The sequence below is a fragment of the Drosophila suzukii genome, unplaced genomic scaffold (genome assembly GCF_043229965.1).
Source record: "Drosophila suzukii unplaced genomic scaffold, CBGP_Dsuzu_IsoJpt1.0 scf_4, whole genome shotgun sequence".
Lineage (NCBI taxonomy): Eukaryota > Metazoa > Arthropoda > Insecta > Diptera > Drosophilidae > Drosophila > Drosophila suzukii.
Window position 1 is genome coordinate 3,050,502 of NW_027255927.1, and position 15,218 is coordinate 3,065,719.

The 15,218-nt window shown below is 43.4% G+C and overlaps 2 protein-coding genes across 8 annotated transcripts in view; one reads left to right on the forward strand and one right to left on the reverse strand.

Annotated features, from left to right (window-relative positions):
- Nipped-A (Transcription-associated protein Nipped-A) overlaps positions 1 to 15,218 on the forward strand; it is a 509,451-nt gene that overhangs the window by 457,652 nt on the left and 36,581 nt on the right. The gene's annotated exons all lie outside the window — the stretch shown is intronic.
- LOC139354891 (uncharacterized) lies at positions 7,351 to 8,449 on the reverse strand. Its single transcript, XM_070999147.1, has 2 exons — positions 7,552 to 8,449; positions 7,351 to 7,483 (listed from the first exon to the last, which is right to left on the reverse strand). The coding sequence occupies exons 1-2, from the start codon at positions 8,017 to 8,019 to the stop codon at positions 7,478 to 7,480; spliced, it is 474 nt and encodes a 157-aa protein (XP_070855248.1). The 5' UTR covers positions 8,020 to 8,449; the 3' UTR covers positions 7,351 to 7,477.

Genomic DNA, 15,218 nt, shown 5'->3' on the forward strand with positions numbered 1-15,218 from the left:
CTTCTCAAGTAAATCAATTCTTAAGCATAGGTTAGTCATTATCTTGTAAATTTTAGTACGTAAGATAAGTTGTTGAATTGTACAAGTAGTCAGTAAAGGAATTCCGTTGGCGAAATAAATAAGTAAATAAATAAATAAATAAAAAGCGTCCTACAATGAAAAACTCTCTGTGCACCCCAATCGCCTCGCACGATGCTTGACTTGGGTTTCCAGCCGATCCTGTCTACAAGGCAACGACCTGCCAAGCCAGCAATAACTTTCGGGCCATACCATATGTTAGTTATATTAATTAGTTTAAGATTTGATACACTTATTGTTAGTATCCAAAGGGAGAAGATTCAATAAATAGCAATAGAGAAGCAATTTTAGAAGGCCTAATGGTTAGTTAGGTTAACCGGGACGACCCTCACGTGGCCGCATAGGCCAATGTGGCCCTTAGTTGTTTAGTTTTTCTGCAGGTGCGGCTGTTGAGTATTGCGTGTGCAGCGCGCCAGACAGTGGCCTGTGAGGATTCCCACTAACAGTCTAACAGTCACATAGTTCTTGAGATTCGGCAAGTCTTGGTATTCCCCCACCTGCTTTTTGCTCTCGTGTCCGCCTGTTTCTCCAGGGCGCTTTGTAGCATTCGGAGGGAGATAGGCACGTTCTCCGTTCTGTCGTTCGTCAGCTTTACGCCCTCCTTTGAAGAATGCCAGCTGTCTCGTTGCCATCGATGCCCTGGTGGCTGGGAACCCAATAGATCCGCACTGACTTTGTCGTGTTAAGGCCATCTAGTGCCTCCCTGCTCGTCATTACATTTTTGGAATTGAACGTTGACGACTGCATGGATCTTATCGCCGGTTGGCTGTCCACGACAAAGTTGACCACATCATGTGGTCTGTTTATATTTTAAGCCACTTCTGCTGCTGTCGCTGGGTAGCTTATAAGACAGCCTAATTTCAGGTTCCGTACAGTATAAGCCTGCTCCTACTACCCCTTCTATCTTGGAGCCGTTTGTGTATATGTTGAGGTGTTGATTCTGTTCCCGACCCGTTTTCCAGTCGTCTGGGCCCATGATCGAGGTTGTTTTAACCTCCGGGCACGTTCTGGGGATCATGTAGTCCGTTTTGTTGATCATGCTTCGGCCGATTAAACTATGCCCGAAACTTTGCGTCGTCATGTTACCTGATGCAACTAGACGTTGTTGTGCCTTTCCTGCAATCAGTTGAGCGTGGATATCTATGGGGTCGATTCCGAGGATCATTTCTAGAGCTTTAGTTGGGGTTGACCTCAGCGCTCCCGTTATGCAGCTCGGTGTAGGTCGTCTTTTTAGTGGCTCGCCACCACACGAAGGCTCTATACAGCAGAGTCGGACGCACCACCGAGATGTAGATCCAGTGCATCAGAGGTGAAAGGCCTCATGTGCTGCTAATAGCGCCACGGTGGCGCCTGCAGTTAAGCAGGGTTCTTATCCAGAGGCTCATTGCGGGGTGCGTTGTTGGTTGCTTCTAGATGATCCAATATAACATCCGTTTTGACATTGTTGAATGTTCCGGATATATCTACAAATACTCCAAGCGCATATTCCTTTTTTTTTTTTTTAAATGCTTTGCTATTTATTTATTGAATCTTCTCCCTTTGGATACTAACAATAAGTGTATCAAATCTTAGACTAATTAATCTAACTCACAGTCATATGACTGATGTTGTGCTAAAGGGGCCCGAAAGTTATAGCTGGCTTGGCAGGTCGTTGCGTTGTAGACGGGATCGGCTGGAAACCCAAGTCAAGCCTCTTGCGAGGCGATTGGGGTGCACAGAGAGTTTTTCGTTGTAGGACGCTTTTTGTTTGTCTATTTCATCTTTAACGGTAAGAATGCTTAGGTCCCTGTGGATGTTTTGGTTGCGAATATACCATGGTGCCCCAGTGATAGTTCGCAGGATTTTCGATTGAGCGCGCTGTATAATGTCTATGTTGCTTCTGCTGGCGTTCCCCCATAGCTGGGAGCCATATGTCCAGATGGGCTTGAGAGTGGGGTTGTAGAGCAAAACCTTGTAGTCCAGACGCAGGGGCGAACGAGCGTTAAGAATCCAGTGGAAGCTGCTGGCCTTTAGTTTTAGATGTACTTTCTTGCGTTCGATGTGTCTTCTCCAGGTTAGTCGTCTGTCAAGGTGGACGCCGAGATACGTTACATCGTTGACTTGGGGAATCTGCGTGTTATTCAATAATAGTGGAGGGCATGTTTGCCTGTTGAGAGTAAACGTTATGTGTTTACATTTTTGTTTATTTAGTTTAATCCGCCAATCAGATAGCCACCTCTCTACTACGAGGAGGTGGTTTGCTAGCTGTGTTGTGGCTCGGCCTGGGCACCTCGAGCGACTTAAAATTGCGTGGTCGTCAGCGAAGGTAGATGTTGTTAGCTGCTCGTTCGTGGGAATATCCGCTGTGTATAGGAGGAACAGAGTAGGCCCTAGCGCGCTTCCTTGCGGGACTCCAGCTTTAATAATGTAGTCGTCGGATGTTGTTGTATTGCACCTTACTGCGAAGGTCCTGTTGTATAGATACGACTCAAGAAGCTTGTGAGTGTAATCAGGTAAGTGTGTTTTGATTTTGTGCATGAGGCCATCTAGCCATACTCGATCGAAGGCTTGAGATACAGCGAGGAATATTGCGCTGCAGTATTCCCGATGCTCAAAGGCTGTGCGTATTTCTGATGTTATTCTACTAACTTGTTCGATTGTTGCATGGTTTTGACGAAATCCAAATTGATGAGCAGGGATAACATTGTGTGCTCCTAGATATGGTGTTATGCGAGTTAGAAGGCATTTTTCGAACAGCTTAGACAGACACGATAATAAACTAATTGGTCTGTAGGATGACGGAATTGTGTGGTCTTTTCCGGGCTTCGGTATCATAATGATAATAGATTTTTTCCATTTTTTCGGATAGTAGCCGAGAGTTATAATCCCATTGAAGAGCTTACAAATAACCTCAATGGCAGAGTTTGGAAGTTCAATTAACATTTTTGGGGTTATTTGGTCACCGCCAGGGGCCTTTTTCGGTTTCAGTTCCCCAATGACTTTCGCGATCTCCTTTGGCTGAAACAATGGTGGTAGGGAAGTAGATTCAGATTCGATTTGTGGTAGGAAAAATGAACCAGTGACAGGGTTCGGCTGGAAGACGTTTCTTAGATGTAAAGCAAAAGTTTCGGCTCTATCTTCGTCGCTGCGGGCCCAGATGCCAGATGAGTTTCTTATCGGAGTGACTGTTTCGATTGGAGAGCTCAGATTTGGGTGAGCCCTCCACAGAGGATATTTTGTACTGGTTGGCCATAGTTCTTTAATGTACTGCAGCTGTGCATTTTCTGTTTCTTGCTTTAGAGCTCGATTTAGTGAGCGAGTGGCTTCCTTAAGACGTTGTTTTGATGACGGCGACCTGTTGGTTTACCAGGCACGTCGCAGGCGCCTCTTTTCTAGGACTAACCGTTCAATTTGCAGATTAGTTTTGAAGTGGTTGCCTTGCACGTCCCTGCCTTGTGGTGTTGAGATAGTGGCTGCCTCCACGAATACTTCTTCAAGAGCATCGGTAGAGCAGTCGATGTCCGCTTCGATGTTGAAGTGAGGGGTTAATTTGATGTGTGAGCTTACATACTTTTTATATTTTAATCAGTTTGTTCTGTGCGACGTCAGCCTGAGGGGGTGATCTGTGGTTTTTGTGCTTTGAAGAAGAATTATTAGCACTGGCGAATGGTCTGACGACAGGTTCGAAAGCGCTTTGGCGCTTATTATATTGCGGAGAATGTTTTTTGACACCGCAAAGTCTATTAGCTCTGGAACTTTCTTTGGGTCTGTTGGCCAGTATGTGGGGCTGCCAGGAGAAACGTAGTCTTATTTGTTGTTCGGTTTTATGATTGCATTGTATAATTGCCTTCCTTTGGGAGTCACAAGGCGTGATCCCCAGTGCGTGTGTTTGGCATTATAGTCCCCTGCAGCTATAAAGCGGTCTCCAAGCAAATTGTAGAAGTCCATGAATTGTCCTTCAGAAATTGTAAAGCGAAGCGGGCAGTAGACAGCGGCTATGGTGAGGTTTCCGTTGCCTGACTGCACTTTGATAGACGTGGCTTGCAAGTAATTAGTTGAAAACCTTTGGTGAAAGTGGTGCTTGATACGTTCCCTGATTAGGATGCCGGTTCCGCCGTGGGCTTTACCATCTGGATGGTCTGTGCGGTAGAAAGTGTAGCCTCTTATTTGGAAGTTGTATTTGTTTGTGAGGTGCGTCTCTACCAGTAGCATAATGTCGATATGATTTTCATTCAGGAACTGTGTTACTTCAAGGTTGTGCCGTGAAACGCCCTTGGCGTTCCACATTGTTATTCGTAGATTTGCCATCTGATTATTTAGACTGCTTAGCTGCAAGTAGCTGTAACACCATGTTCTGGTTTTGAACCAGTGTTTGCATGGTCGTTTTCATGAATGTTGCACGGTGACCATCATAGTTTCCAGAGTGCTTTGCGACTGTTCTAGGATCTGCTGAGCGTTTCCTAGATTAGACTGGAGTGGGTTTTCCGTCCCCGATCGAAGGGCATCGGCGTATGAGAATCCCTTCTGGGTATTTAGTTGACCAAAGGAGGATCTTGTAGCCGTGCCGAAAAATACTTCCGGCGTCGTACGCGAGTAAGTGTACGCATTTTGGGTATTCTGATGACGCGTTGCTATCACTTTTCGCATGCGGTCCTTCATCTCCTTGTAGACCGGACAGCCCCTGTAGTTTGCCGTTTGGTTACCTTGGCAGTTGCCGCATTTTTTCTTTTTGGGGTCTTCTTTGTTGGCAGGGCAGTTAGCCGAATTGTGGAAGTCTCCACAAGCTAGACAGACTGTTCGAAGCGAACAGTATGCGCTGGTGTGTCCATACTCCTGACAGTTTGTGCATTGCACTGGGCCGTTCCTTTTATGTGGCTCTTCCACGTTAATTTTTCGATGCAATAAGTATTGCAGGTTATAAATGGGGTGCACTTCATTTTTCTTCAAGTCTCTGCTGTCTGGCTCCAGCTCGACCCTGAAGAGTGGTTGCGGCTCTTTTTTCCTGTTTATAATGTTACTGACGTTCTTTGCAGAAAACCCTTTTTCCTTGAGAGCATCGATAACTTCCTTGGCGGTTACGTCGGGCTCGATTCCTTTTATTACCACTTGCAGGCCCTTGCTGCTTTTTAGTTGGTATGTGTAGTAGCTTTTCCTAGCTTCCTCCAGGTATTTGGATACTGCTCGGAAATGTTCTTCAGATTTGGTCTGAAGCTTGGTTTCATGGATATCCCCTTTTGTGACTGGAACAACATGAAAGTTTTCGTCCCCGGTCAGCGCAATAATTTTGTTGACCAGGGCGTTCGACATTTTCTCCCTAATGTAAATTGGTGGGGGCTTAGGTTTCGGTTGGGTCTCCTTTTCTGCTAGAAGCGCAAATCGATTGCTGTCGGATCTCCCGGGTAATATATCTTCTACTTGGACACGGTTTATTTTTGACTTGTTATCTACCGCGGTGTTCTGCGGGCTAGGCTTACGCTTGATATGGATGTACCGATCTAGTCCAGTCTGTATGGCCGGACCCGCTTGCTGAATTTTGTTTTGGTTTTGATTTGTTGTCGTGGTTTTTGTTTCCGTTGTATTTAGAGCTGCGGTTGCAGTCGATTCCGAAATAATAGTCGTAGCTGTGGTTGTCGTTGGTTTTTTTGCCGCAGCTGTAGTTGTTGCTGACAAATTTAGTGAGAATGCAGAAGTTTTACCGTTGCATGTTGTTGGTGCGCCAGGGCTCGAAACTGATGGTGGGGGGGTTTTGCATTGTTGACTCCACGCCGTCGGAGTAGGGGTAGCCGTAAGTAAGCATGGTGAGCAAGATCGTGCTCTTTGGCTATCGACCAACAGTAGGGTCGTTTTTTGCACTTCGCTATCACGCGTTGAGACATACGAAAAGTAACCGTCTCTTCGGCTCGCGGAACTGAGTCGCTCTTTATTCTGTTCGTAGCTCATTGAGCTTTTATTAGCGTGGCACTTATTTATTATTATAAGATGAAAAAAATGTATGTGCTAGTTAAAGTCATTACACCGATTTTGTGTTGAAACCTAAATTTCTTTGGGTTTTAGCGTCTTTTCGCTTATTTGAAATTAACCAGTTTAGTTTTTGTGTTTTGTTTGCATTTAATTTATCAACTTTCTTGCACTTTTCGCGGAGCTCGCACAAGACACGTCCACTCTCTTCAGCGGTCGCTTATTCCTTAATGTGAAGGGCTCTTCCAACGGTTACTACTAGCGAGTGTAGTGCCGTTTCCACAGATTTCCCTTTGGTGTAGGCGTGCTGGTTGGATGACATGAGTCTTCCTACATCGTTTCTGATGTGTAGATCCAGCAGCTTTTCCCGTGTTTTGAGTATGGAAGAGGTAAGGCTTATCGGCCTGTAATCCTTGGTGCTTACGTGACTGCACTTTCCCGCTTTTGGGAGGAAGACAATCCGAGAAGTCCTCCATTGGATTGGTATATAGCCCGTGCTTAGACATGCCGAGTATATTTCATATAGGCATGGGGCCTTGGTCACCTGTAATATGGCTGGAAATATTCCATTTAATCCTGGTGCCTTATAGGCCGCAAAGGAGTCTGTAGCCCAGTTGATTTTCCTAGGCATTGTTAGATCGTTGCTTCGAAAGCAGCCTCCGGAGTCTAGTTGTTTCCGGGACGTTCTGGATGCTGGAGCAGAAGTTTCTTCACGAGCTTATCTGTGCCCTGCGAGATTCCTTCTTGTAATCCCTAAGTAGGACTTTGATTTCCCCGTTGATTATCTTATTGTCTGCCTTTTTGGCGATTTTGAAGACTTCTCGTAGGTTATCTCTTTTTTGTGTCAGTTCCCGATTCCACCATGGCGACTTGGTCTTCTTTCTTGTTCTTGATGTCGGGCATGATGCGTGATACGCATTTAGTAATTCCTTGGACAGGGTCTCTAGGGACGTTTCTATATCTTTCACGGATTTTACTACGCCCGGGCTAGTCGCGAGTTTCGAGGTAACTGTCCTTGTAAACTGTTTCGGGGGTTTCTAAAGACAGTTATTTTTGGAGTACTTTAAAAATCATACCTGAACTGAATATACCTATGGTCTGAGAAGGATGGTGTTCTTAGGACTTTTTATTCAGAGACCGAAGTACTCTGTCCCTTTACACGCGTTATATCTAGCACGTTTGACGAGGTAGGACCTTCGAAGATGTGTTCTCCCCCACGTTTGCTATATAAGTTAGTGATAGAACAAAGTCTAAGAGTGACTCACCTCTGTCGTTGGTGTCGGAGCCTCCCCACACGCTGTGCTGTGCATTGGCATTTGCACCAATGAGGAGTTGGTCATCCTTCGAGCCGAATTCCACCAAGCTGCTCAGGTGGTCTGGTGGCGCCGGTCTGTCGTGTGCCATGTAGCAGGCTACCAAGAGGCGCTGCTCATTGCTTTCTAGGATCACGGTAGTCAAATCATCAGAGCTGTAATGAGGCATTAGGTTAGCATGGATACGCTTCCGTACAAGTACGGCGCTTCTGTTCCTGCTTACCGTTCGGAGTAGAATGTATTGTTGTTTGAGGACCTTAGTCCGGCCACGATATTGCTCGAGGCAATCCATGACTCTTGAACTAAGGCTATGTCGACGGGCCCTTGCTTCAGGGCAATCAGGAGCTCCGCCGCAATCTGAAGCACCTTCAGTGTCATGGGTGGCTGGCTTATCTCCGCTCGACGGGTTGGCTATGACAGTCAGTTCACCGTCCTCTTCGTTCTCCGAGTCGTCTAGCGCAAGGTCCTGGTCGGCTTCCACGATGGCTTCCAGACCTAGGTCCTTCTCCACCACGCCTGCCTGCAGGATGTGTGCGCCTTTGTCGTCGGGGTGGCGCTTCTTAAGACGCAGGTAGACACTACCCAAGCCCCACGCCATCTTCCCGAATCTTGGGTACTGCAGAGCGTCCGCCTCCTTGTTGATTTGGAGAACCACACATTGCCCCCCCCCGTTGGGTAGTGAGCTGACCATGTGCACAATCTTCCAATTCGATCCCCTTGGATTGCGATGGGGAAGAGCAATTTCGCATTCGGCATGAATGGGATGAATTCCCTTTCCACCACTTCTAGCTTGGCCCCCTCCCAAAACGCCTCCAGTTGGCAGACCGATTGCGTTAGCCACCTTCTGGTCGGATCGTCTTTGCACTTCAGGATTTTGACACCGTTCAACCACCCTGCACCATCGATTGTGGGCATGGGGTCTGTTGGTGCCTCTTCCATCCGTGCATAGAGAGACTCAACGAGTCGCGCATGGACGATCTTCCAGCGCGCCTTCGACATCTTCCCGTTCTCGTCGTTCCTGGCGGTGGGTGATATAAGGGAAACTTTATTGCAAATATGTATTTATTTATGTACATATGGATAAACATGCTATATGCCATCTCTAGCTTCGCGAAACTCGTGCTTAATACTGAATTTAAGAATTTTTACCTGACTCTTCCAAAAATATGTCCATTTTCCTCCAGTTTTCTTATCCACCAACACACAACAATCTTAAGGAAACGTTTGGATATATTTAATAATTTGTAAGCAAATTTTTTTTAATTACCGTTATTTGCACGTCTTTCTTCTCTTCTTATTCACAGTGGTTAAATATATCTTTATGATGGATTCGACATATCGAATTTTTCAAAACCGGATCGATGCATCGACCGAAAAAAAAATCAATGTAATCGATGTTGACACCGATTTTTTCCCAGCTCTAATAAAGAGACCTTTATGAAAATCATGAAATCATGTCCATAGTCCATTCATCGCTTGAGGGGTAGCTTGTATAACCTCAGCCTCATATAAAGCTTGTGGGAGGGACGTCGCGATATTGCTCACTGGAATTGGAACATTTACAACAACTTCTTTTATAGCACTTTGACGCTCATGACCTATCGAAATGGAAAGCGAGGTAAAATCAGTCGTTCCTCCAAGATCGTAAGCCCCCTCAAGGAATGCGAAACTTCTGGGAAGTCTAGGCCTTTGAATATGGCACCTTTGGACTTTCTGCCGGCTTTTATATTGCTGTGAAAAGTTGCACAGAACTTAAAAGATTGACAACTGAAAGATGGTGGCATTCTGGTAAATCTCTTCCCTGAACTCACTATGTTTTCCAAATAGGATCTAAGAAGCTTATTTCTTTGCTTTGGAAACCACAACTCTTTACAACAAAGGCAAATCTGATAAAGACCAAGCTTTACTTTTCTATTAAAAGTGACTATAAGAACTTTCAATTCAGTAGGGTTTCTACTGGGCCTATGCTCCTGAGAAACACTAAGCCGTATCTCCTGACTTTGGATTGAGTTCCGAATGTTTTCTGCTTCCCTATTTCCACTAAGGCTTCTATACTGACTAACTCTTTGACATATATTTTTAATTGCATCGATAGTTGCTTTTCGAGCCGGTGTATTTTTTTACCTGATCGACGACCTAAAACGTCTAGCTGTAGCACTCCTAGCCATATCCTGCGCTCTTTCCAACAGGTGATTCTAAGTTGATCTACCCTGTGCTCGTTGCACGGTATTTGCTTTTTGCTCACTCGCACGGTACGTAGGAGCCAAGCGCTTAATATAACGAAATCAAGTATCGGCTGCTTGTTCACCCGCACGAAAAACAGGATCCAACCGCCTTTCCGAGTGGTCAGCTAGATTCGTCGGAAGGTATGTAACAGGCAGAAAGAAGCGTTTCCGACCCCATAAAGTATATATATTCTTGATCAGGATCACTAGCCAAGTCGATCTAGCCATTTCCGTATGTCCGTCTGTCCGAAACTAAAAGAGCTACAATACTGGGATTCCTGAGATTTCTGCGCAGCGCAAACTTGTTTCAGCAGGGTGCCACGCCCACTCTAACGCCCACAAAACGTCCAAAACTGTGGCTGTATCCCCTATAACCCGCTCTCCCCTAACCACCTGATAAAACAATATTCTGAAAATAGTAAATACAAGTAACACATACATATTTTTGAAAGAACTTAGAGTAAAAGTAAAAGGGTATAATAGATTCTTCAGAAAGTATGCGACCGGCCTTAGCCCCTACAGATTTGATGCTAAAATACAAAAAAAATTTAAATAAAATGTTCTGCTCTCATTAATAAGCCCAAAAAACGCCCAAAATCGTCCGTCTGAAAGCTGATAACTGGGAAGCTCGAAATTTTTTATTAAGATTGTAGATTAGCGCTTGACAGTATCCCATTAAGCGGGGATAGGGAAAAAGCTCTGCTCAGCCTCTGCCAGCCAACGTACAGTGCAGAAAAGTACAAAAATTTTTTTTGTGGTCTTTGGACAACAATCTTCTTCCCTGAAATGGAATAGTTTGTTGTTTTTTACCTGTTTTTATGATATTAAATTGCGGTTATCGCTCTTTGGCGTAGAGGGGCGCATTTTTGTCAATTTATTTTTTCTCTTTACTGATCTACAGAATACCATATCTCCTAAAAATTCGGCGAAGTCATTTTTTTCTTACAGTGGCGAAAAAAATAATAGCACCATTTCAATACATTTTCTTCTGCGTAAAATAAAATTGTTTTTAGTGTTTGTTTTTTTTCAACACAAAATTTTTTTTTTGTACTCTTTAGTATTCTTTCTAACGAAAAAATGTGTTAGCTTATTTTTAAATCCTGCCTATAAATTTATTTTTAAGAGTTTTATTAAAAGAACCCAAAAAAGGGCGAAAAAAATAGCACCACTACAACATTTATTAGCAAAAACCCCATATTTTGATGAATAGCCATTGAAATGAGACGTGGAAAGTATTGCACTGAGGAAAAGTGTGATATCATCCAAAAGTTGATAAAGGATGGAAAATCTTACAGAGTAGTTGTTCGATTGGTCGGATGTTTAAATAAAATGATTAAGAACGCTCTAAACTATAAAGAAAAACCTGAAACACGAGGACGAAACCAATCTATGACCCCCCTTCACGTCAATCGATTGATTCGTCAGAGCTAGAAGGATCCTTTCAAATCTGCTACTGAGCTTAAAAAGGAGCTTGAAATAAATGCGACGGTGCAAACTCTGCGTACATATCTCAGGGAACCTAACCTAAAAACCTGCAGCCCGAGAAAAGTACCATTTTTAAATGGCAGACATATATCTAAGCGAATGAAGTTTACCAAGGATCATTCAAATTGGTCACCCGATCAGTGGAGGAATATTTTACGGTCAGGTGACAGCAAGGTGATTATGTTTGGTGGAAAAGGATCCAGATGGTATTTCAGACGTCCAAAGAACTCGGAGTTTAAGCCCCAGAACACCACAAGGACCATAAAGCATGTAGGGCGTAGTGTGATGGTATGGGCCTGCTTTTCTTATTACGGAGTAGGCCCGATACATTGGATCAAGGCCATCATGGACCAGCACGTATACGTGGATATCATGGATACCATTATGCTACCTTTCGCAGAGTATGAAATGCCGCTCGTGTGGGTCTTCAAACAAGATAATGACCCCAAACATACCAGCAAGAAGGCAAAGAAAAGGTTTGGGGACAACTCTGTGAACGTTACGGTGTGGCCTCCGAAGTCTCCAGACCTTAATCTAACAGAGAATCTATGGTCGGACGTCAAAAAGGCTGTCGCTGCATCAAAACCAACATCCATCGGATCCCTTTGGGGAGTAATTAAGGAGTCCTGGACTCAAATTTCCATAAAGCGATGCAAGAACCTAGTTGACCCCATGCCAAGACGCTGCGCAGATGTTATTTCCAATAAAGGATACACCACAAGGTATTAAATGAAGAATGTAAACATAGATTTAACAGTTCAATATTGTTATCTCATGAATATTGGTAGTTCCTATAATTTTAAACCCATTTTTGAAAAGTGGTGCTATTATTTTTTTCGTTAAGTATTTTAAGTTTTAGTAAAGTTTCTTAAATAAGTTAAAAACTAAAAAAGAAATCAAAATTTTTTTTTTCACTTTCTGATACTTTGTTGCAATTCGATTCCAAAAAGGTATTGCATGTTTTGACAGAGCTAAAAATATAGGTAGGGTGACTATCCAAACATTGCTCGAGTAAGTGGTGCTATTATTTTTTTCGAAGCTGTACGTCCCCGACTACGTTTTGGACCGCTTGATCAAGTATTACTACATCTTTGGTCATCGACTGGCACCACCACTATGAAAACCATACATATACTTCAACAATATCCTTATTATCAAATATTACCTTCAACTATTCTTGCCCCTCAGGGCATGTTTTGAGTTTTTGCAGAATATCACTGAATATCAGAATGAAAAGCAAAAAAAATATTGAAAAACGGTTTGACACATCATTTTGCTTCAGAAAAAATTTTATGAAAAGCGAGCGACCAATGTCCAATCTCGAACATAATACAAAAATATTATCAAATCTGACAAACGGCGCGCAAACGAGCTGCAGAAAAGTTTCAAGTGTTGGACTTATATATTAACGGCTTTCAATAAGAGCGCCACTAAAGTTTTTCTTAAAAAAAAAATAAAAAAAAAATAGTTTCGGCGTCAAATCGCAAGACCGAGCTGGGCCTTTTCGTTCACCAAACTTGGTTTTTTAATAAAACAATTGTGACATTAGCTATGTGGTTTGTGGCGCAGTTGCGTTGGAACCACATTGTGTCCAAGTCCATCCAATTCGGCCCAAAACTATTGGGTTATCATTAAGCGGTAACGGTTCCCATTCACAGTAACGTGGCGGTCTTTATCAGCATGGAAGAAGTGTGGCCCAATGTCGCTGCCGTCCCATAAACCGCACCAAGCCTCAAATTTTTTCGGGATGCAACGGTGACTCATGGAGTATGTGTGGACTACTGGTTGTCCAAGGCCATTCAGCCCGTATTGAGCGTTCTCAATGAATATGGCCTTTCGCTCTTAAAGATAAGGCCACTGACTCCAAATTTCGGTAGTAAGTTTTGTTACGTGGGCATATTAGTGTCCGAGTCCTGACAGGGACTTATGCCGAGGGAGATGCGTCCGTTGTTCAGGCTACGTCGTGTTTGGGTCGTGGGATCTTGGTAAGCCTCTCTGGCTGTCGCTTTCGCCGTATTCCCTCCCCTTCATATATTTGTGTGCCAAATGGGGGCCGTGCAATACGATCCCCTATTGTAAAGGTTGTCCGTCGAAAGTTATGTCATTGTTCTTGACCTACTCCACTTCTCGCGTCAGCACTCCCTCCATGATAAAGCTCTACCACATGGTAATTTATCGGCGTGCGCAGTGGATGAGTAATATAGTATTAGCAAAAAATACATCGTGGGGCGTCGGCTTTGCATTTCCTGTCAGTTCCCCCACCTTCCATTTTGTCCTGGATCGACAAACGAACAGTAGACCCCACCGCAATGGCTAAATGCGTTACCGTAGTGCTTGTGCTCCTGCTCCTTCTGGACTCGAATCTCTCAAACGACCTAGCCTAATCATAGCACGTCGGCAGCGTCAGCCAGAAAGTACATATAAATTGTTTTTACGTTAATTTCAACAAATAGTCGGTCAGCACGTAGTTTTATAGTATTATAATAAGGAAATCTCACAGTTCTTGATTTAAGGAAATTCTGGTAAATTTGGAAATTAACAAAACAGGGAATTTCTACGATTGAAAAAGACAAAAACTTAAACATCTTAAAGTCAAGCCACTACTCTGTGACAAAGTTCTGATTGAGTGGCCACTCAACACTGACAGTCATAGAAGTCGGGGACTTTAAGGTTACTAGTTTAAAGACAAAGACAAACAAGTATATATCGAGATTGTGGACCCTAGTAAAATTCCTTAAGAAATATGAAAATTTCAACCGTTGGGCGCCAATTCTGTTCTGACAGGGACTTGTGCCGAGGGAGTCCGATGTTCAGGCACCATTTTCCGGCATACCCTACGTCGTTATCGGGTCGTGGGATCTTGGTAAGCCTCTCTCCTCTTCAACATAACTAGAATAAATACATAAAGTGCCTGGAAAATACTATTAGTCCATAAAGTTAGTCAGTCGTCACTACACACTGCCCCACAAGCTTAGCTGTCGCTTGGACGCAATAAGATCGGGCTGTATTTCGGCCATATTCCCTCCCCTTCACACAATGCATCGTGCAATACCATCCCCTTGTTCTTGACCTACTTCACTTCTCGCGTCAGCACACCCCCTTGTTAAAGTTCTAGCACTTCATGGTTTTTATTTCTTTTTCACATAATAAATTTATTGAATACTATACGAGTATTTCGGCGTGCGCCGCCGATGAGTAATATAATATTGGCTAATGCATATGAAATTAATATATTTGTCAATTTTTTTTTTACCACAAAGTATCGAATTTACTACCTGTTAAGGTGCGCACATCAGCAAAACGCTGACTATTTACGACTACAAACGTCGCTCAGAGGGCTCTTGCAATTGCACACATAACTACAAGGCTGATACTCGCCGCTGAAAAGTTTATAACACAGTAGTCTATAAAGTTGTAGGACACTGAACGAATATTTATATATGTATGTTTATAAGAACGGAATCGTGTTCCGGAAAACTTGCCCCCTTTTCAAATCCTGTGCGATGAGATCTCGACTTCCCCGGGTCCTGGGCTTTGGAAAATATTATATTGTATATATATAAAATATGCTTTTTGTTAATATATAGCGGAGTTTTTATTGGTTAAGTTCTTTCAAGTTTGATTCCCAGTCTTAAACTGATTTTACAAAATGCATTATTCTATATTCTATTTATTCTATGGTTCTTAACAGTGAAAGCGACGCGAGCAGCGAAAGTGGACTTTGATTAAGAATTTTGATTGGTCAAATCTGTGGCTTCTAGGCTGCATCTTTTGTTTAATTAATTCGGATTGGCCAAAGCTTTTATGCTGACGAATGGGTTCTCAGGCTGGACCCTTTGTTTAAGAGTTTGAATATTGTTTATGTCTGCCGTCGTCGATAAAGGCGTGAGAAGTGTTTATACTACTGGTGCCGTCGATCGAAGGCGTGGGAAAGATTTGTGTCTGAGGGGTTAAATGTTTATGTCGGATTGATTTGAATAACTGCGATAGTAGGCTCTGGACTTATGTTATTGACAATTGGAATAATGGGTATCTCGGGATATACAGGTTGTATGTTGGGTTTGGTATACGTCACACGCCCCTCCTTTAGAAGATTCAACATCCTTGTTGAATTTAAACGAAATTTCTTTTTTGTTGGCTGACGCCTATAGGTAAATATGATGTAAGTACTAATGCTTAA

Excerpts from the sequence above, each read along its gene's own strand:
- LOC139354891 (XM_070999147.1), bottom strand. The coding sequence starts at position 8,019 with ATGGTCAGCTCACTACCCAACGGGGGGGGGCAATGTGTGGTTCTCCAA.